Source organism: Meleagris gallopavo, chromosome 14 (genome assembly GCF_905368555.1).
Source record: "Meleagris gallopavo chromosome 14, MGAL_WU_HG_1.1, whole genome shotgun sequence".
NCBI classification, from domain to species: Eukaryota; Metazoa; Chordata; class Aves; order Galliformes; family Phasianidae; genus Meleagris; species Meleagris gallopavo.
Window position 1 is genome coordinate 10,571,400 of NC_139417.1, and position 21,919 is coordinate 10,593,318.

Here is a 21,919-nt window from a genome sequence, read left to right on the forward strand (position 1 = left end):
CAGGGTAGACCTTCTATGCAAATATGCATATTACTTGTAGCAAGTTATCCCTTATTTCTTGAATAGCAAACACTTTCCTATTTGACACTATTAGCCTTTAAAGGCAGCTTTTATAAGAAGCAATATCAATGGAGGAGCTATTTAAAAGCACTTCATCACTTAATTGCTCTCATTAGTATTTTTCTGTTTGTTTTAATCACTGAGTTTATGTTCTCTGCTACTGTTATCTGTGTGAAAGAACCACAGTAACTCTGCTACTAGAAACATTTGATTGAAAACACTTGTAAATATATTCTACTGCTGGTAAAATATGACTTGCAATTCTCTTAACAATTGCTTTTCATGTTAAAGCTTCAAGAATCTGTGTGTGTGTGAGAGAGGAAGAAAAAACTGCTTTACCCAGAGCTATCAGCCACTGCTTTCTGCAAACACTTCTCCATCATTGCAGTACAGCACATTTCTGAGGGCCTTTCATTTGTACATCTTCTAAGTGAAGCTGGACGGCCAACAACACTAGGAAGTTACTATGATATGACAGCCACAGGCTTCTGTGTTTGGCCTTATACATTAAGTCTTTGTGAACAGATGCCTACGCTGTTTCTGTCCTCAGCTCACCCATGTGTTTCCAGAACAAAAGCTTTCATTCCTTTACCAAGATATTTGAGGCCTTTCAGCTGATGCACTCAACCCCACAGAACCTCCCAGTGACTTAAGCAAATATTTCTAGAGCTGTACCTTGTGAGTACGTGGAGTTTGCATTTAAGTGATTTGGAGACAGGTGCACACAACATATGGAGAAAGTTTTCAGAGGATTTAAAAAAAAAATCCATATTATTCAGGACAAAAGTTATAAAATCCTACATACATTTCCTTGATTTAGTTTACTTACTGTGCTGGAAGGGACCTAGAGATCAGTTTTGGCTCATTAGGGATTTTGAATTCATCTCCTTCAATGCAGAAGTTTTCTGCTAAATCATGGACTTTCTCTCCCTTTTTCTCCCTGTTGTCGGACAGATTCCTCACAAATTTGGCTGGTTTGGTGCTATGTCAGGCCTGCCCTTCCCCCACTCTCCAAACTGCAGCCATCTGTAGAGAAGTTGCAGAAAACTATTTTTCTCTTGGCTTCATCTGTTCCATTACTCAACATAATTTCACTTGAATGGGAGCTATGCATGCTGCCAAGTTAACTCAATACAGAAGTAAAAAATCAAGGAAGAGCTCACAGGCTCACTTTGAGAGTGGATTTTCCATTACGCAGCCCTAGAATCACTATGGTTTAACCAGCAGAAACCTATCTAAGTTCAGACAGTGATTCAGGTATTCACCTATTAAAATATTAAGCCCCATTTCACTTTCTGGTCTCTCCATTCTTAAGACAATCACCAAGATCTGGTGATCTGCTGTAACTCAGGGCTTGCACTTTGGTGTGACAGCTGTTTCTTGCATGCAGTTTGTTGCAGACCAATAATGGAGTTGCTGGCACTGTAGGTAAAAATAAAAGGACGGCTCAGCCCAAAAATGAATAAAAATCAAGCTAGCACTGAGGAAGAAAGCAGTAAAAAAACGGAGCAAAATGTGGGCGAAGACATAGCCAAGCTTGTGTCTAAGGACAGCCAGAGGTGAATCAGGCAGAGGATGGAGCTGTGTCTTGAAACCATCCCACGCTGAGGTTAGTCTGCTGCATCCCCTCACATCAAGCATGGATTTTGTACCTCTTCCGGTCTATTTATCCTGTTCCTTTGTTACTGTTCAGATAGGGGCTTAGTGATGCCAGTCTGAATATTCAGCTAAACACTCACAGATATTTTTTTTTTCACCATTACCTGTTTAGTGAATTTGGAACTGTGGCAGTTAGCTCACCCCCTGCTGTGGATCCCAAACCCAGTATGGTCTCAGGTGGCCTTGCTACCAGCGTCCCAGCTCTCCTTCCCCCTGCCAAGTTCCCTCGGACTTCATTTACCATAGTGGCCAAGTACAAGCCAGAAATTCAGTTCCCTCAGAAAGCACCCATATGTATACCAGTCTTCAGACACATGTACTTATTAGACTTTCCCCAGAAACCAAGTGACACAGGAAAATAATGGCTTTTTTCATTCCTGATTAGAGCAGGAATTTGAACTATCAACCTACCCATAGCAAGCACTGTAATCTGGGACTTACTCCCAAGCCACCTATTTTTTTTAAGTCTTTGAGAACTTGACGAACTCGAAGTTTTTTTGTTTTTTTGTTTTTTTTTATTTGGCCTCTTAAAAACTGCATGTGCTCTCCTCAGGACCTGATAGAGAAGAATTTATTATAAATCTGCACAGATACATCACAGCATCTGGAGATACAATGGAGCCCATTTGAGCTGCGAGATAAACAGAGGGAAGGGATGCACTGTTTTGTATTTAACCATTCAAAATGACCCAGAAAGGGCTGTTTTGCTAAAAGCAGGTAAGGGACCAGCCTCTGATGTCATTGCAAACTGCTGTATCCAAAACTGTTCTGGCGACATTACAAAGTGAATACAGAGCCCAAAGACAAACATTTTCTCTGAATCAGCAACAGTTGCTCTGTTCTGGAAGGCTTCCAAATGTAACCTTCATTCATTAGGAAAAAAATAAAATAGACTGAGAATAGCTCAGGAGAAAGAGCAACAACCACAACGTTTAGAGAAAGGATAAAAGGTAGAAGAAACTAAGGGGGCAATCAGAAAGCAAGAAGCTTGAGGTATTATTCTTGGCTGAACAGAATTTAAAAATAAATTTATTAAAATTAAATTAAATAGAATTTACAAGGTATTACAGAGATGGAACATTTCTACTTGTTTTCTCACCTGAAGAGCAGAATTCAGGTGAAATAATTTTTGTAAACAAAGGCGGCCAGATATCATTTTTAAACCATTGTACAAAAGCAGGATATGGTTCTACACTATTCACAATAAATCAACCAGATGTTATTGAGCTCCATGGAAAAACTATATGGATGAAATTCATGGCTTTGTGTAGCAGGTTGATCTAAAAGATTGGAACTGATCATTCTGGCATTAAAATCCATGAAGCCATAACCTCCTCTGTGTCATGACTCAAGCTGCTCAGGTGGTAAATGTACAAATCAAAGCCTTTGGCAGCAATACCAGACTGTTGTAACAGCACAACCGTGCTGTGAGTCAGATCAGGGAATTAAACCAGATTAAAAATATTATTGCCAAGGTTAAAAAAACAAAAAAACAACTTTTTAAAAAATATGATTTAGTTCCACAGTCCAGTTTACACATGACTCAGGGCATGATGCAAAAAGTGGCAACACAGAAAGGAGCAGTAAGGAAAGCAGAATGTTTTAAATCGCTGTCTAAAAATAGAGCTGCTACGCCAAGACACAAAAGGAGAATTTGCTTTCAAGTGGCTGCTAAATCTGAAGATGGTGCCTTGAACATAGTATAACATTTGTGTTCCTTTCCTGGATTGATAATATCCTTAGACAGCCAATATATCAGCAACTTTGAACCTTTGCAAAAACTGATCAGAAAAATGGAGGCTTGATGCAGGCAGGATATTAGGATTGAATGCTACAGTTTTCATTTTTGAAGCTCATCACGTGCATTAGTGACATGAGTAACCTTGGCTGAAAGCATTCTGAAAGCAGGACTACAAGAACACAAACCATTACAGGTTGAGCACACAGTACTTCAGATTGGTTTTATGAAATGCAGTAGTTTGTATGATCACACAGACTGCCTGTCTGTGAGTGCACCTATTTCCCTGATCCGTTTGCACAGTTTTGGAAGGTACCGCTCAGCTTCAAGCAAACTGGTCAGACCAACAACTCTTAACAGAATGACACTTCGAGAAATGAGAACCATCCTTGGAGACAAGTGGAGTTAGCACAATAATGAGGGGAAGCAGATGAAGAGAGGTGTTAGAAAAACAAATTCTGTATTATTTCTCAAGTACTAAATTTTTGCAGCTATGAACACTGTGGAAAAGCCCATACAGGCTTAAGTATTTTCATATCTAAGGATCAGTAAGCGTTGAGTGATGTGGTGTCACATGTTGAGTATTAAAGTGAAATATTAGATATGTGAGATGCAGATCTCTTGGATCTTAATCTTTCACCTGTTGTACCAATACATTTATATGTAGTCATGTAAATCCCTGAAATAAACTAATCAGAATTCAGCTTAATGTTGTGGGTTTATTTCTAGGCCTGTCTCTTGCTGCTCCTGAACAGCCATGGTTACCTTGATCGTGATGTGTCTGGGGCTGTCAATGGACCCTAATGCCAGCTCCCTGCTACCCATACTGTGCTCAGTGAGAGCACAATCTCTGCCAGGATCACTCTGTAGCTCCACATCCCTTCATGTCCTTGCTATTCTATGATAATCATCCAATCATCATTATCGATGTGGACTTCAACCCTGCTTTCTGGAAGAAATTAAAACACAGTGTAGTACCCCCTCAATCTGTATTGTTTGTTCTACTATGATTTGATCATTGAATTCCAGTGAGATCCTGAGGTCTCGTGTTGTGCAGAGAGCACAGCCTGCTTTGTGGACTCACCTAGGAGCTGACAGCTTACTTCAGCAGGGAATAACAGTGAGAGGCATGCCTGCAGTTGTGTTGAGTCTGATTCTCACATTCTTCTTTCCCTGAGCAGATATCCCATTTCCTATTTTATCTGACATTTTCCTACATATCATTCTTGTTCCTTCCTGGACTTCAATCCCTGGCTACCTTTCCTATCTCTTCCTCACTAAAAGAACAAATTGTTTCTCTTGTTTCTTACTGCTGCCTCTTCTATCCTTATTTCACCTCTTGCTTAAGTTTAAGAGGTCTTTTCACAGCTTGATTTCTCTTCTGTTAACTAGTCTTTTAGTCATAGCCACTTAGATCCATGAATCACCTTTCTTGTCTGAGAAACAACTCAGCTTTCTACTTGTTTTTCTCTCTTCTTTTGATCCCATTTCTGTATTTTAGTGTCACCTCCTGGTGTGCTCTCCTCTTAGCTATTTTTTCTTAAGAATGCAGTCTCCTAGATGATTCTCATTGACTAAACTTTCCTATTTGCTCTGAATAATTGTTCATGAGTGTTCACACCATCTGTGCTGTGCACTGTAAGCACAGGGTCCTGTGGAATAATGAATATTTGATCATGTCATTCGAGGCTAAAACAAGATTGCATAGTTTAATTCTGCCATTTCCCAGCTGTACAGTCTCTATTTCTCTCGTGCTTTTTTTTTTCTCCTTTTTCATATAGAATAAATGTTTATTTTGTATACCTATTTCTCTCTCTCTTTTTTTAAGTGAACTTACAGTGTATTTCATTACAAAATTTGTCATTTTTTCTTAAATTAAGGGATGATTTGATCTAAAATTTTGGGTACCAGTCCATTTTGGAATGAGTTGTAAAGTTCTGATGGTCCATAGTTCATGGACACTAAAAAGTAGTGTCCCCTAATAGTTCTGGGTCAGGCTTACTTTTTCTCTAATCCTGGTCCTTTTCCCTGTTTTGTGGCTCTTCTGAAAAGGAATCATTGCTGTTAAATCCCTTTGTCCATGGGAGGGAACTAAAAAGCCTGGAGAACCAAACTCAAATGGGGAGAAGCCCAGTATTGTTGCTTATTTGTATTATTGTTTATTTCTAATTTGTCATCCTATTTAGGGCTTTGAACATGGATGACTTTCCCGGACAAAGGTCTGGAGAGGCATCACATCATGTGCTACAAGCTGTATCCTCCTGAGGTTTACTGGTGTTGAGCCCTGACAGAAATGCATACCCTGAAGTCTGTGCTCAGTCTTCCGTGAGGAAGCAGCCAACCGCTCTGTGCAGCAGCAAATCTGCCAGCTGGCCATAGAGGGGCAATGGCATCAGCTGCAGCCTATTCCCTTTGCTTGCTACATGACATATCTGGTCTGGTAGGATTAAAAACCAGGGCAGCGTGGAGCAAATTGCTGCAGGGAGATGGCTTTGGGGGCAGGGGAGAGCATTCATGCAAGGGTTCTTTTGAACATTTCTGTCTTCATCCCAAGCTACCTGCTACATGGGATGGGGCTGGGGGAGGACAGCAAAGGGGAAATCTGACTTTCAGGAAAGACCATGAAGAAGCGTAATTCACATTAATGGTGAGATTAAAGGATTACATTCAATTCATACTGCAGTCAAAATGAAATCTCAGCCTCTGCTTTTTGTGTACTGTGCAGTGGCAGAGCTGTGATGGTGGGTGGTTACAGTGCTGTGCATCCTCCACAGTGCACAGAGGGGACAGTCTGGTTCTGGATTTTTGTTTGCCACTCTCAGTACAAGTGTCTGCACCTCTTCGAAGTAGCTCAGGATTACAGAACCTTGTGCACCACATTGAGGCCCATAGTACACACTTTAAGGCACAGTGCTTTTTTACACAGTTCAAAGCTTAACTGGGCCTTTTCATTACTGCTATGTGATAACACTGCAGGTGAGCTCCAGGCTCTGCTGGTCTCTTAATAGTGCTCCCAGCTGTGGGAGACCAGTGCAGAAATCCCTCTGCCTCATGAGGCTGTAGGGCATATTCCACCAGTTAATGCCTGTTGCTATTTGAACGTATTCTTTCTCCAACAGGTCCATGGGAAGTGTGTGTGTAGCCACAATACAGCAGGGGACCACTGTGAGAAATGCGCACCACTGTACAACGATCAGCCTTGGAAGCCAGGAGATGGAAAAAGTGGGGCACCAAATGAATGCAAAAGTAAGTGGGAGAGAGCTTAATGATCCAGGGTGTCAGGGTGAGCACTCACTCCACCAGCAGGCAGTCTTCTAGCTGTGATTGCATAAATTGTAGTGTTCTGAGGTTTTTATAAAACTTACCATACCATCAGATTGGCTTGTCTTACTGTAAGATGTGGCAGCTAAACTTCTTGGTTAGGTGTTTTTTGGGTTGAAATTGTGATTTCTTTTTTAAAGAAATATCAAAGATTGCAAGCAAAGAATATGTGCTACATTCAGATATATGTCCTCCATGATTCACAGTAGGGAAATTATACTATTTGAACAGTATCATTTGTTGTGCCTGTTAGATAAGCCTGAAGTACATTTCTGTGTTTCCCATCAGAGTGTCGCTGTCACAACCATGCTGACAGCTGCCATTTTGATCTGAGTGTTTGGCTGGCATCAGGGAAACGCAGTGGTGGAGTCTGTGACAACTGCAAGCATAACACAGAGGGACATCGGTGTCAGAGGTGCAAACCGGGGTATTACAGAGATAGAGGGAAACCCATGTCTTCTGCAGAGGTCTGCAAACGTAAGTGATCCTGTTCCTTCAGTGAAGATAAGTGAATGGTGGAAGCTCGTTAAAAGAATCAACTGCTATGGAAGCAGTTAGTGGTATTACTATTCTTTGTTTGTTCTTTATTTCTAGACCATAGTTTTCTGATCAAAAGTCATTTTCCTGATTTTCTGTGTCTAGCCCTCAATGGTATCACAATTTTTATGATAACTGCTATAGTTCACTGGTGCACTACATTCTGATGAAAGGTATATTCTTGTGCTTGCATTTAAAATAATGTGATTCTGTTTTTCATTTGAGGCATGTTTTATTTAACGACTTCTTCTGCATCTCTCTTAAGACAGTGGATGGTGTGCCTGTGTGAAAGATATTCTTAAATTCCATTTGATTGTGCAGTATCTGTGAACATCAGTGTTACAGTAATGACTGCAGGGATGCGTACCCCTATTGGAACAGATGAATCAGAGCTGTCAGACTTATCTCTGAATTCTACAGCAGTACCTTAAGTGCTCTGCCCAAATTAATTGCCTCATTAACACTTCAGCAGGATGTGTTAGGCAGTAACTCAGGCACTAACATGAGTGTATAACCTCTGGATCAAGGTAGTTTGCCTCCAGCCAGCCTGGAACATAGCCATAATGAGCCCAAATCTCTCTTAGTCTAGATGTTTCCTGAGTATCCCGCCAAATTTCACACTTCTTATTCCATCTGGTATTTATTTGGAAGTTGCTGTATCCAAGAATACACATGAATTCATTTCTTCCTTTGGATAGTCTCCCTTCCCTCCAACTCAGACATCAGTTGCCAACACTGGGAACATCAGCTTCTGTCACTTATACTCATGCATGTTTGGTCTTCATCAAGATTTCTCTTAAGCACTCAGGATACAAAAAGTCCTCTCCCTTGAGCCTAATAGCCTGTGATATTGCTTAAAGCATGCACAACACATCTATATATTTCTGCACATTTGTATTCTTTCCACTGGAGCATCTTTCTACCTAGCTCAGACTTCCACACAACCCTTTCTCTTTTATTTCATAATTTCCAACCAACACTGACCAACAGACGGGGTTGGGATGAACTTATCTAATTTACCCCATATGCTGTAGTGTTATGATGGCCTCTCTCCAGTCCTGTTTTTATTCAGAATAGATTTGCTCAGAAGTGAGAACAGAATTATATGCCAAATTAGTTTTCAGTCTTACAGTATCTGCAAGAATTTGTGTATGAAGTGTTTGCGTTTAATACCAGGGTGATGGTATAGAAACCAGCAACATAACCACTAAAGTCAAGGAGCACAGGAGAAAAGCAGAGAGGAAAAAAAACATTTGAAAATACAGCTTACCTGTGTGGGAAACCCTAGAATGGTCTGCCTGGGTGAAATCGACCTTGATTCTACCTCTGCATCTTTTTTAGTCTGGTTACAAGTCTCTCAGTGCCTCCTGCATAGCAAAAGAAAAACTGTTCAGATGGATAAGCAGAAATTCACCTTGTTAAAAGAACTTTATTACGATCATGCCAGTCAGCCACAAAAGCATTCTTTTCACCTGGGAGGGTGCTGCCACCAGCAGCAGGACCTCAAATGTAATCGTGTGCACTCAAGCCTTGATTGCTGCCATCCTGAAATTTAAATGTCTTTTCCAGATTCTGTGTACAGTCAGTGAAGAAGCAGTAGGATGTCTAAGGGACAATTTATTGTGTTTTAACACCGATGTCTATGATAGACAAGGTGAACTGCCCTATAAAGGGTATCTATTTATGTTCCCTAACTTTAGAGGCATTCTGGACCATTAGCCTGCACTAGAGGGTTTCCATTGGTTGAGATGAATCTAACAGGTTTGATTCAGCATTATTATCAATAAGTAAGTGTGACCTTATCTGTACATAAGTTAAGTCAGAGGGACTCCTTCACAGGCAAGTAAAGTCATACATGAATGCTTGTGTTATTCAGGTACAAGGGCATGTAGTTCACTCTAGGTAATATTAGTTTTACAGTAGACTGCATGCGCACAGTGCTTGTACTTGTATAGAAACAAATGGGGCATCAGTGACAGAAAACGTGGAAACACCAGTGTAGACAGGCACAACTGTTTGGATTAGAATATGATAGAGGGGAGCTTTCACCTCCAGGACCACTAACATCAGCTCCTTAAGCCCAGTGCAGACTTCATGCAATTTGTAACAGAGACTCTCTTCTCCATTCTTTATGTTGCAAAACCTGCACTTAATCACCCAGATTAAGCTTAATCTGAGTGAGCAAATTGTTTAGCTTGTGTGACCCTAAAAACTCTTGTTACATGTTTTGTTTTTTTTTTAGCCTTGCTAATATGTATGAAAGATGACAATCAAGCCAGGTACATTTCCCTCAAACCTTGGCCTACTGATCATAAGCAGAAGAACTGCCAATTCTGAACCATAATATTTGTCAGGATTTACATGTACTGCTTCCAAGCCATCATCTCAGTTTGAGAAAACCACACAAAAAGTCCTAGGCTTACAATAGTCAGCAACTCACATGCTGGGCAAGAGCTGAAAAGCAATAATAAACTGCAAACAGCAGAGTGAATGGATGATTTTTGCCTGGTTCTCAGCTTCTAATTTTGAAGTCAGAGAAGAAAAATCTCCATGGGAGATCAAAACTTGACCCATGTGTACAGTGGATACTGAGCTGGGAAAGGAAATCTGATGAAAAAGCTGAATGAAATGCTGTGCTAATCCCTTTGAGAAAGCACGCTTGAAGAGTGCTCTGCCATCCAGAGCAAAGTCTAGGTTCAGCTGTGACAGCCCCCTCAGGCTCCCAGAAAGTTAACAGGACACTGCCCAGGCCCAGAAAGAGTCTTTAAGCATTAGTCATAATAATGAACAGCATTGTCTATTAATCACTGCTAGGAAAAAAAAAAGTTGTATAACAATTGGATGTCCTGGCACTATCCAAACCACCCTTTGCTGACCCTCCAGTGCGAGACTGCAAAGACATTCCCTTGGAGGAAAAAAAAAAAATAATAGGTTGAGATTTGACATGTAAGTGTGAATCTGTTATTCCTTTTCATCTGCAGAGATAGCCTGCCTCTGATCCCTTTGCTTCTCCCTAGCAGCTGGAGGTGAATGAGAGCCAGGTCATGTACAGAGCCTTGTTTTGACACTATTTAGATTTATTAAAAAAAGACATGAGAAGAGTACCAGAGCAAAGCTCACACCTGCTTGTTATTGGGGGTGACAACACAGGATTAAGTGGTTTGAATATAGATTTGTAGGACAGCTTTGACTCAGAAGCCTAATCGTTTCCTAACCAGTGATTAGAAAAGCTGCTGTATCCTTGGCTCTTTCCTGTGGCTTATTTGGAGGCTTAAAGGATCCTTCTGAAATGGTACCATCTTTTGTACTCACACTTTGCTTAGCTTAAATAAAATGCAGGCATGTAGACCCATTAGAAAGGCTGTCCAGGAAAACAAACTTTTTACTCCAAGCACAAGGGTTGAAAATTAAAATGTGGCCAGATGCACATGCACACACTCTGAAAAGCTCTACTGCTCTTCCTTTTACTTATGAGCAGAGGCAGTGAACTTTTAATTGTAATATCACAAAGGCCTGATCACATCTTGGTTCAGCCTGTTTTAATCAGCTCTGACCACACACACAGCTGTCTATCTTACTGCCTTCATTTAAGAAGCATCATTGGCTGAGTCAATCCCCACATCTGACATGCTTTAAAAACGGCTCTGATTTGTTTGTATGCACAAAAGATGCACGTGTGTATATTTCAGATTCAAAAGGTGTTGTTGTCTGTCTTTCATCAAACAGCCAATCTGGTCATAGCTGTTTCTTATGCAGTACTAGACAGAAGTTTAAGGGGATATACATCCTGGTTCACTGAGTCACTTGAAGCATTTACTATTTTCCTGTAACTGAGGATCATATTTTTGCAACCAATATTACATTTTTACATTTGTGTCTAATAACATGGGGAAGACAGCTGTGCTGATGAATAATTCATATTTTTTTTATTCCTTGTCTCCCTCTTTTACAGTATACAACATCCAGTAGGATAACAAAAATCTTAGGATAGGAGTGAGAGTAAAAGCCAAGAGGATGCTTTGTGATACACTGTGACTGACAGCCACTACTAATACACAGTGAAGTGTTTTGCATTACACTGCTGTCAAGGGGGGAACCCATATAACCAGCCATCTCTGAGCCAGAACTGTCTGCACACCGTCCCTAACATAATTGATGATGCCTTTGACAAACAAGGCTATTGTCATGTTGGCTGGTGTTTTGTTAGACGGGGAGGCGGATAGAGAAAACTAGCGTTTGCCAAGAGGAAAGAAACAAAAATCAGCAGGGAAAAATTCTTTGTTAAATATTGGGAAATGTAAAAAGATGAGGTTTTGGAAGTTTGCTTTTCTGTTTCTTTAGTTGTAAGGTTTATCTGCAAATCTATGATACTATGAAGCAGATAAAACTCAGTCATCGTCAGCTGCCCCTTCAGCATGTGACATGTGAGCTCTTATTTTGGGAGTTTCCTTAGATGCACAACGATTTTGGCCATAACACTCTGTAAGCCAGACAATGTACACACCCAAGCTGAAATGCTAAATAAACACAGACTGAGTAAAGCATTTGCAAGCCACTTGTATAACTCATCTGAAAGTGTTGTACATTAATTGATCTGGCCTGCTCTCTGATCCACCAGAAGGCTGTCCCTGTTTCTAATTGGGGAACATGTTCATTTGGAACATTAGTTTTCCTGAACTGCAGCCCTGAAATAACTAAAACAAACAACAACAACAACAACAACAAAAACATGCATTTTTTCTACCTCCTTATTAGTTCCTGTCAGTGTTGTAGTCACTTGCCTTCAGTACTTTCCCTAAGGGATAAGATGGGTGAAGGTCTCATCTTGAATTGGAATCTTGCCTTGGTTGGTGACAGGTAGGCTAATGATGTTAATGACTTACCCATCTGTCCTGTGACCCTAACTGATAAAACCTGAACACTGAAAGATGAGAATAAAAACAGATCCAGAAGTTGCAGAAATATGAGAAAATTTATGTGAAAACTCCACAGGTAGATTTTAGATACAGAGATACTGGGATGAAATCAGAAATCTGGATTCAGGCCAACACAGATGTTGGCAACCTCTCACTGCTTGTGGCTCAGACCTGTCTGCACTAATGGAAGCTTCTTGTCCCCAAATCTAATACATTTTCAGTGTTGGATGGAAGTTAAGTGTCTCCTTTTTTAGGGTGATGTAGTCAGTCCTACAAAAATCTGGGCAGAAGTAATTCAAGTTGAGCAGCAACAAATCAGAACTTGCCTTTGAAACTGTCAGTGCTAATGAGCACTTCATTGTTACACCTGCTCTCCAGAACTGACAGCAAAATCCCTGGGTTTGCTCCCAAAGTCAAGACTGCTTTGTGGCAAACAGGCGAGCCTGCTGCCATCCGCCAACCAGCTCATTGTGTTGAGTACATTGCCCATGACAGCACGCTTATTTTTTGTCCTTAGGCTATTGTGCTAGTGTCCCTTGAAAACAACTGACTGAGATCTGTCTACAGCAGAGTGTAATAATATTATTAAAAATACTGGCATAAAGAACACAGGGCATGGTGAAAAAAATAACTACGTAGTAAGCAGATCATAAGAGAATTGCCTATTAAACAAAACTGCTCACTCTTTTTCTCATATGTTTTTGAAAGATATTTTTTTCTTGAGCATCAAATGTGAAGTTGCAGATGAAAGTGAATCTGTGCTTGCTACAGTTAACACTCTTTGTAGTCGTATACTCCCCCCTTGGAAAATGATGTGTGCAACCAGAGTGTTCATTTGTTCTACTATCTGTGAGCTCATGAAGAAAAGTAGTTTGATTAGTAGCAACGATGGGCAAACTTCAAAAGCTTTGGAGATTGTGTTTGGTTCAGATAAGCATCCAGAAGGCTGGCCCCTGATCCAAGCTATCCAAACACCTTGGGTGTCCAGCATTTAGTTGAAAAGCTCTATTAAAGCAGATCTTGGCCACAAGATTTTTATTTCCTCCCTTTTACAGATGGATGATATAGTGATATATTTCCTCTTAAGACACTGCTACAAGGAAAAAACAGGGCAAGCTTCTTTGTTACTATAAAAAAAGAACTGAAATACAAAGGCCTGGAGTTTAGCTCAGTTCTCATTTTAATCAAACAGGTTTGAATAGGAAAAATTAGTGCGTTTGTGGCTTGTATTTTACAAGCCATTGGCTCAAGGCTGAACCATCTCAGTTAACATATTCCCTGATGAGGAGGAGTCAGCTGAGCCTGGCTTTGCACCACCAGAGATATAAATAGATATAGATACGATTTTCCACCTCATTCTCTGATGCTGTCACATTGGGAATGTACTGGTGGCATGGGACTACGACAATTTGCTGTATTTGAAGGAGGTGCCCCATAGGAGCTGTAAGTATCTGTTTTACTATCAAGTCGTCTTGAGTTGCTCAGGCCAGTGTTAAACTGCCCATAGCATTAAGAAGATCTCTTGTATTTTTCTCATATTGCTCTTCAGCTACATGTAAAACACGTCTAGTGAGTTTAGAGATCCTCTCTCATTCTGTTTCCTTTTCTTTTAACAAGTTTATTTATAATAAATTTCATCAGCTTTCCTACATGTATACAGTGGTAAAATGCATGGTAAAATTTCTTCTAGAACTCACAAGGAAAGAAATCTGTAGATAATGTAGAAGTAGACGCTGAATAAATATTTCAGATTTTCTGAACCACCTGTATAAGCCACACCTAGCTCCAGAGGAAACACTAGCTTTGTGCTGTCTGTTCCCAGGAAAGACTGCAGGCAATAGCTATCATTTGGGACCACATCCACGCTAGTGAATCTTTTTGCAAGCCATTTGAAAAATGAACACGCAGTGGAGGCCTCTTTCTACTGCTTCAAAACCCTGTATGTTCCAGATTTGTATACAGGAAAGAATTGATCTAGCTGGATTTATCTTGCTGTGCTTAATGAGTTGAAAAGATAAAAAATACTGCAAGTGTAGGTTACCTGTTCTGACATAATCTACACTGTTCTGACATAAAGCCGTTGAGCATCAGCAGGGCAGGAATTTAACAGCTTTGCAAAAATGTCACATAACCAGATGAGCCCTGGGCACATAATTTCAGTCACCTCTTTCCATATCTCCATAGCTTGCTCCTGCCAGCCAATGGGTTCAGCCAATGCAACGTTCAGCCGGAGCTGGCGATGCCACCCCAAGACGGGATTCTGCTACTGCAAGCCAGGTGTGGCGGGCCCCAACTGCGATAGATGTCTCATGGGCTACTGGGGCTTCGGAGAACATGGCTGTCGTCCTTGTGACTGTGCCAGAGACTGCGACCAACATACTGGAAACTGTTTCAATAGGTAAAGAAGCCCTCATTTGAGTTCAGTTTGAGATGGGGTTCTGTAAAAATGAAATGAAGGTTAAACAAAATATGGCAAAAATGACAGTAAATGGAGGATGCTGGAAGAGGCCAGGGAATGCATATCATTTGAAAAGGTGGCTGTAAGTCATAAAAGGTCTCTTGGATTCCATTTGATGGCTAGCACACTTGTAAATCCATTGTATTATCCAAGCCGATCTTGAAATGATGACTTTTGCTAATAAGAAGCAACTCCACAACCCCATAGGAGTCTGTACAGTATTCCTAAATACATCTGTTTGCCTTGGAAATAAATGGAAGAGTCTGGAGAGCTTGCCTCTCCTCTGTGTCCAAGGTAAAATGTGTTTCAAGGTCTCTCTTTTATGTCTACTACTGGGCAGGTATATGCATCCCAAACATGCTTTAATCTCAGTATAGAAATCCTATGACTTACTGGCTGCAGTTTTACCAGTCCTGTAAGTGTCCTCAGTTCCCACTGACATCATCAAGTGATCACTAACTTAGAGTTACTTGATTCAGAAAAAAATAACAAAAATAAAGCCCAAACCTATGAACCATCCAACCAGAAGGAAAAAATGACAAGAAGGCCTCAAATGTAGTTATTTAAAAACAAAAATGCTAAGTCAGCACTGGTGAGGTCTAAATAAAAGCATAGATCTTATGGTTTCTCTACAAGGTATGAAGTTTTGCTCTTACACTTCCAACCTGAAAAGAGAAAGCTTAACTATTTGGATGCAGCCATAATCTGCTTTTCTGTGTCCTAACCAAGTCTTCTCCTCTTTGTGCCCTTCCAGCTATGACAACGAGCCATTCTTTAACATCCCCATTGGGGGACGAATCCCTGACCTTGTGCAAACACCAACTAATGAGAGTGAAGATGAGTGGAAATGGAATGACCACGAGCAGGGATTTTCTGCTCTGAGACACCCAGGTACAGCCCAGGGTCTGGGAATGTCCACTAACTTCACTCAGTGCCAGCTCCTTCTTCTTTCCACCCTGACTTAGAGTCTGTCTCATCTTTAGCTTTACTCGTCCTCCTGCTGGCAACATCTCTTGATTTGAGCTGTCATTGGTTATTATACCTATGTTGTTATTTTCCAAACAAGGTTCTGCTATTCAACTTTGGGTTTTGGAAACCAATGAGTCATAAGTAAGATTGTGTGAAAAATATTCTCCATTTGTATGCTTAATTATTGTCATAATGCTTATAAATTTACACAGATTCACCTCAATCACTCAATGTGTTGTTCAGTGTTTCAATTGCTGTTTGTAAAAAGACTATGTCAGCCATCACTGAAATTAAGCCACTTCTGAGGTGGAACAAAAGTGATGTTAAGAATAAGGCATCCCTCATCGCCCAGCAGCTCAAGACAGAAAGTAAAGAATTTTTATACTGTATCCAGATGTCATCAAGTAAGCAAGGTTACAGAAGAGGTAGAGCCTTTAATACTTGAAATGCTGTCAGTATTGCTTGCCACAAGTGAAAGTCCACATTTACCAGCATCAATGACTTAAGACCCAGAAGTAGTAGCACCAGCTATTGTATACCTCGACTTTCCTGAGAGCAATATTACGTTAATAACAGCGAGGTTCATCATTTCTTAGCTTAAAGGATCAAAAAAAGGATATTATTACTTACTTGATTTAAACCTGGATCTGATTCTAATAAAAATCTTTATTAGTATCAGTTTATTAACTATCTAATAGACACCATGATGGCCTCATTTTACTTGACAGCACTGTTCAGATCTCAAACTAATTATCATACTACCAAACAAGAAGCAGATTTGCAAATAAGTGAGCTCACGCTCAAGGACTATTCAAGTCCATCCAGATTATGGGAGTTACATACATAAAACTTTATAACTGAATAGCATTTGCTTCTCTTCCCTCCCTCATTTCCTGGCTCTTCTCCGATCTTTTGTGTTTTGTGATTCTTCTGCTAGAAAAGTGTGTGTGCAAAGAGAAGGTGCTTGGAAGCGTCACTGACTTCTGTCAAATGAAATATGCTTATGGTAAGTGCCCTCAAGGTATGATACTTCCACAGCATTCTTTATGCATGTTATTTGCTGTTAGCTGATAGGAGTGAAAAATTACAGAACTGGCAAATAAGAGGTAGGATTTCTTCTGTGCTTTTTGTATAGTGATATGTCCAACTTCAGACCAGAGCTGATCAGTGAATAGCTTGTTTCACGCCAGGCTCCGTGGTGTCTCCTTTCCACCTTCACTTTTTACAGCAGGAGTGCAAAACTCTAAATCTGTGGAATGACTGACCTCTGCCATTGCTTCTGCAGTCATTATGCAGGCTCAAATGCTAGCTTACCAAGAATGTATTTAATAGTGTGATTTATCAACACCTGGTTCATGCCGTCGCATGAAGCAAGAAAGGAAAGCTTCGGCATCCAGAGGTTCAATATGCTTCTGTCACGACACAACAAAGCCTGCTCATGGGACCAAGCTGGATGAGTCTACCCTGCCAAAAAGTTATGGGAGCCTATTAAATTAAAGGAAATCTATCATGGCAACCAGATGTTAGGCCACAGAACAAAAATACTTCTTCTGGTTTGTTGTGCAATCATGGAATTTCAGCCATGTGATATGTCTGACAGGAAACTTCCTGACTTCCTTCCTGTGGAGCAGACTGTCCCTTCCCACTGGACACAAATACAGAAAGACTAATGTTAAAGCTATACCATTTCAAGACGAGTTTTCAAATTGTCAAATATAAGGCACAGAATCAGTGGAATCAGTGTGCTTCAAATCAGATCATTAGCAGCTGATCTGTTTTTGCACCCTTCCTCTATATACGTACAGTTGTTTTCCTGTGATCTCCAAATGTCTGACAGCGCCCCACTGAAGAATAGTTGATAACTACCACGTTGAAAGGATCAGTTACTTCAGCAAAAAAAAAAAAAAAAATCAGTTTCCCTTCTCCAAATTTATGTGGAAGGAAACATGACTGAAACATACAAGCACTAGAACATGCTTTTGGTACAACTGCAGTGTTTTTTCATGCCTTCCTTCTTTCAAGATGTTAAAATTCTACTTTTTAGCAACATAAAAAAAACTTTAGAAATTCTGTGCTGGTGTCCATCTTGTTATGTTTCTTGGCAGTGATAAAAGCAAGAATCCTGTCGGCTCATGACAAAGGGACACATGCAGAAGTTGTTGTGAAAGTGAAGAAGGTCCTGAAATCCGGTAAAGTGAAAATTGCTCGGAGCAACAGAAGCATTTACCCAGAATCCTGGACCAACAGGGGATGTACTTGTCCCATTCTCAATCCTGGTAAGAACAAAATGCTTTTAGCACTTATTCTGTGGGATTAGACTCAGGCTGTTATGGCGCTCATCAGACTCATCCTCCATCTGCACCACTGCAAATCAGGAATAACTCTTCTGAAAAGAAGGAAGTTACACAGCATGAGGGTAATGGAGATAAAATCTAGCTGGAATAATTCACTGTGGTACAGCAGTTCCAGGTAGCATAAAGCACAGTGAACCCACTTCTTTCTGTTGACTACTAAAATAAAGGACAGAAAAAGTAATTCCAGATTTAAACATTTAAGTACAAAAAAACATTTCCTTGTGGTGGATGTGATAAAAGGCAATACATGGGATGCTCCTCTATCCACTGGACAGTAACTAGACTGAAACTACCTTCAACAGCTACTTCATAAGCAGTGCAGCTACACAAGCCAATAGCTTGCTCCTCCTGTAAACAGTGGTGACAATTCATTAGGAACATTGGCTACAACTACTGAACACTTCTCATTCATCTCCATCAAAGAGATGGAGTAAAAAGCAGTAAAAAGCACTTTCTTGTCAGATAACAAAGTCATACAAAGAAAAAAAATCAAGTCACCCTGGAGATCTTTCACCTTTTGTGAACTGATTGGAACTTCCAGGTTATTTGTGACTTGAATAATTTTTATGAGAAAAAAAAATCCAAGTATTTTTATATTAACAAGATTTCTGAGGAACAATTCATTAAACATTTGTGAGACACGGTGACTGTATGATCATCTGTTAAGATGCCCCATTGGCAAGCATAGTTATCCCTCTCATGCTGCAGTGAATGCTCAGTGGTTCCATTTCCTAGAGATATCTGAATTGCTCCTAACAGAGAAGGAGAGGACTGCTGTACCAGAATACACTGCTGCCATGCTGACCAGCTGTGTCAGCCGAGCTGCACAGGGCACGGAGATTAATCTGGCCCTTTAGGCTGCTCACCAGCCAACCCCCATGCAGCCTCTTCTCAGGCACTTCAGTAATTGTGTTTTTGTTTCCCTCAGGAACACTAACAATGTGATCTTTCTGTTGCCAAGATTTTCAACTCTGCGTTCCTTCTTGTCTTTACTCCAAAAGTTTCATTCCACAGATGGAACCCGAAGAATTACTCTTTGGCAGTTAAGTGGGTGGATATAAAAAGGCTGTCTGCCTTCCATCAGGATGGCTGTACTAATCTCAGTTAAGGTCAAACAACCAGGGCAAAATTTTACAATAACAAGAAAAACAAACAGAAAGCAGTAAATATGCAAAAGAAGAGGTATAAATCCACCTATTCTCTGTGTAGGACTTTAAAACACTCTTCTTCCCTGAACACCTCCACACGTAGGCTGCTGAAAATATAGGCTGAATACAGTAGCAGTTTCCATGTGTACTGAGATTGAATTCTGCTACTCATGCCCATAAAAGCCAGGAGTAAAGCTACTGCAGCACACAGAGTTACGCTAACTTAGAACAAAGGTCAGAGAGATGAGACTCAAAGCTGGTTATCTGTGCGTGGTGGTGGTGAGTCTGCAATTGCTAAGCCCTTCAGAACTAAATCAACCTGTAGTTATAATTTCTGCATGTAATCATCTCAGCTGTTACTCCAGGAGTGAGCACTGACAGCATGCACATGCATGAGTGCATACACACAAGATTGCATGTGCACAAACTGACATTTAAAAACGACATGAAGCTGGCTAAGATGCCACTTATGAAATCCTTAAAAAGGAGAGAATTTCTGCATTTTTCTTCTACTCCGTGTTTTTTTCTTTCCTTCAAATTAGGTACCGACTACTTGATAGCAGGCCAGGAGGACTCTAGGAGCAGCAAACTTCTTGTGAACATGAACAGCCTGGTGAAACCCTGGAAAGCACATTTGGGAAAACAAGTGGCAGATATTCTTCGAACAGGGTGCAAGTAACTTCAGCTTCAAAAATTACAGTGAGGAACTTTGCCTTTTAGTAACGCTGCAGTGAAAGGTATAGCTAGCTCCTACGTTCCCAATGAATGTGCTCCTAGCTGAAGTAATGAAGGTGGGCTCACCACCCTTTCTCCTTTCATTTCCGTAGAAAATGCTGGGACATGACTGCTTTTTTTCCAAAATGCACAGACTTATCACATAGCATCATCCATAGGTTACAGTTTTTAATTTCAGCCTGATTCCGTGTACCCAGAGAATCATTTTACAAAGCAAAACTGAAGGTATGGATTAGTGTTTCCACACTTCCAGTCAGAGCCTGATATTAATACATATAAGCTGCTTACATATACATTCATTACTTGGGTGTAGTTTTTTTTTAAATAAGTGACCACTAACAGGCAGCAATTTTTTTCAGCTTCACAAGTGGCATAATACTAGATAAGTATGTCGAATATAATATCTACCTAAAGGAGCTCAGATATTTTTATTTACCATCAACGATTATGCCAGTATAACACGCTGCTTTCTAGAAAGCAATACAGTCAGATGGCTGAACAGAAACAAACTAACACAGGACTCATCTGGGACAAGGCTCTATAGATGTACTTTGCTATCATCAGTGCTTAGTGATGAGCTCTGCTGCAGAACGCTCCTTATTACAAACTTCATTCCAAATCCAACTCTTGCTCTCATTTTGCTCTTTGCTGTAGTACTCAAAACTGCAACACCAGGCAAAGGTTGCACAGTGATTACTACCAAAAAGCCTTATGCTAGGAAAGAGCCAAAATGTGATGAACTTTAGCTGCTCCTATGTCGAGTTTGTAGTACTACAAAAGCTACAAAAGTAGGAGGTAAATGGGTTGCTTGTACTGCATATTAAATGAGATAGCTATAGTTACTGTGAGAGCAACCTGGCTATTCAAGCTGTGCTCAAGACCATTGACATTTGATTTGCACTTAGTGCTTTCATTCTGCTTTATTTCTCTTGGACACTCTTGAGGTTAAAATACTGAACTTCAGTTGCCTTCCTATTGTACACGAGGATTTTTCTCCCGCCCCACAGAAGTACAGGAGAGGTAACATCTGCACTCTAGGTGGAAATAGTCCTTTCCTGCAAAAGCATTCTTTCTAAACCAATTTTTCCCTACACCACAGTAATGAAGAGGTAGCTATTTCAATCGTTTCCTAACAAAATATTTTGAAGAAATTGTAGTTCTTGATTTCTGCCCCTTAGACAGGGAAATCATGATCAAATGGAGTTCATTTAAACACATCATCTCATTAAGTAAAGCAGAAATGATAATGGATCAGTCTATACTTCCAGGTGGTCACATGTGCTACTTCTGCATATATCTTATTCCACGCCTACAATTTGTCTGATGCTCTCAAAAAGAGGCACTACCTTAATTTAGCACTCCTGACGGGTACGTGGGAAAATCCAAAGCTAATGCAAAGGGGTGGCTGTTCTGGGCTACAGGTTTTTTCTCTTCATCACTGGGAACCTGAAGAATACAGCTTTGTTAATTCTAATTGTACCTGTTTTCCTTTTAAGTCTGCATTGGTTGAACAGCAGAAAAACCTTCAGGTCATTTGGAAATAGATGGCAGGCAGGTATAAAAAAAAACAACACTGCTTTTCTGCTGACAGTGTATAAAGTGTCTCTCTTTCCCCTTCCTTTCTTCTCTTGCCATAGATTTTCTTTCCTTCTGTTTGTCTTCCAAGCACTTCATTATTTATTTGTTGTTGCTAAAGTGGTATCCAACAATGTGGCATCTCCAACAAGCTTTTAATTAATGCAATAAAACACTTTTTAAACAGAATATTTGGCTTAATTTGAAATGTCAGCGTATAGAAGTCAGGCGCATAACATCCTTTCCTATCATCTTCAGGCTGTTTGAACAAGAAGACTGACTAGCTCTCTTTCAAACAGGAATAAAGACATGTTCATGAATTTAAGTGTTTTCAAAGGGCCTCTCACAATAATTGAAAATTAGGTGTATGTTTATAGACAAACTAAGGAACATACCTTTCAACACAGGTCATTTTACCTGTGAGGCATCTCATTTACCGTGATCGTATT

The 21,919-nt window shown here is 40.2% G+C and overlaps 2 protein-coding genes across 3 annotated transcripts in view; one reads left to right on the plus strand and one right to left on the minus strand.

The window, feature by feature from the left end:
• UROC1 (urocanate hydratase 1) overlaps nt 1-8,685 on the minus strand; it is a 69,556-nt gene extending 60,871 nt beyond the window's left edge. Inside the window, exon 1 of one of the 2 annotated variants that reach the window (XM_085235921.1) lies at nt 8,586-8,685. The gene's annotated coding sequence lies outside the window, so the exon portion shown is untranslated. The remainder of the gene's footprint in view (nt 1-8,585) is intronic. The other variant, XM_085235922.1, reaches the window with a different exon arrangement.
• The window catches only part of LOC100541214 (netrin-4), a 46,206-nt gene extending 24,547 nt beyond the window's left edge, over nt 1-21,659 (plus strand). Inside the window, exons 4-10 of the mRNA XM_031555575.2 lie at nt 6,577-6,703; nt 7,067-7,255; nt 14,416-14,629; nt 15,444-15,580; nt 16,596-16,664; nt 17,764-17,934; nt 19,703-21,659. Coding sequence (XP_031411435.2) covers nt 6,577-6,703; nt 7,067-7,255; nt 14,416-14,629; nt 15,444-15,580; nt 16,596-16,664; nt 17,764-17,934; nt 19,703-19,839 — 1,044 coding nt within the window. The 3' untranslated portion in view covers nt 19,840-21,659. The remainder of the gene's footprint in view (nt 1-6,576; nt 6,704-7,066; nt 7,256-14,415; nt 14,630-15,443; nt 15,581-16,595; nt 16,665-17,763; nt 17,935-19,702) is intronic.
• Nucleotides 21,660-21,919: the final 260 nt, after the last annotated feature.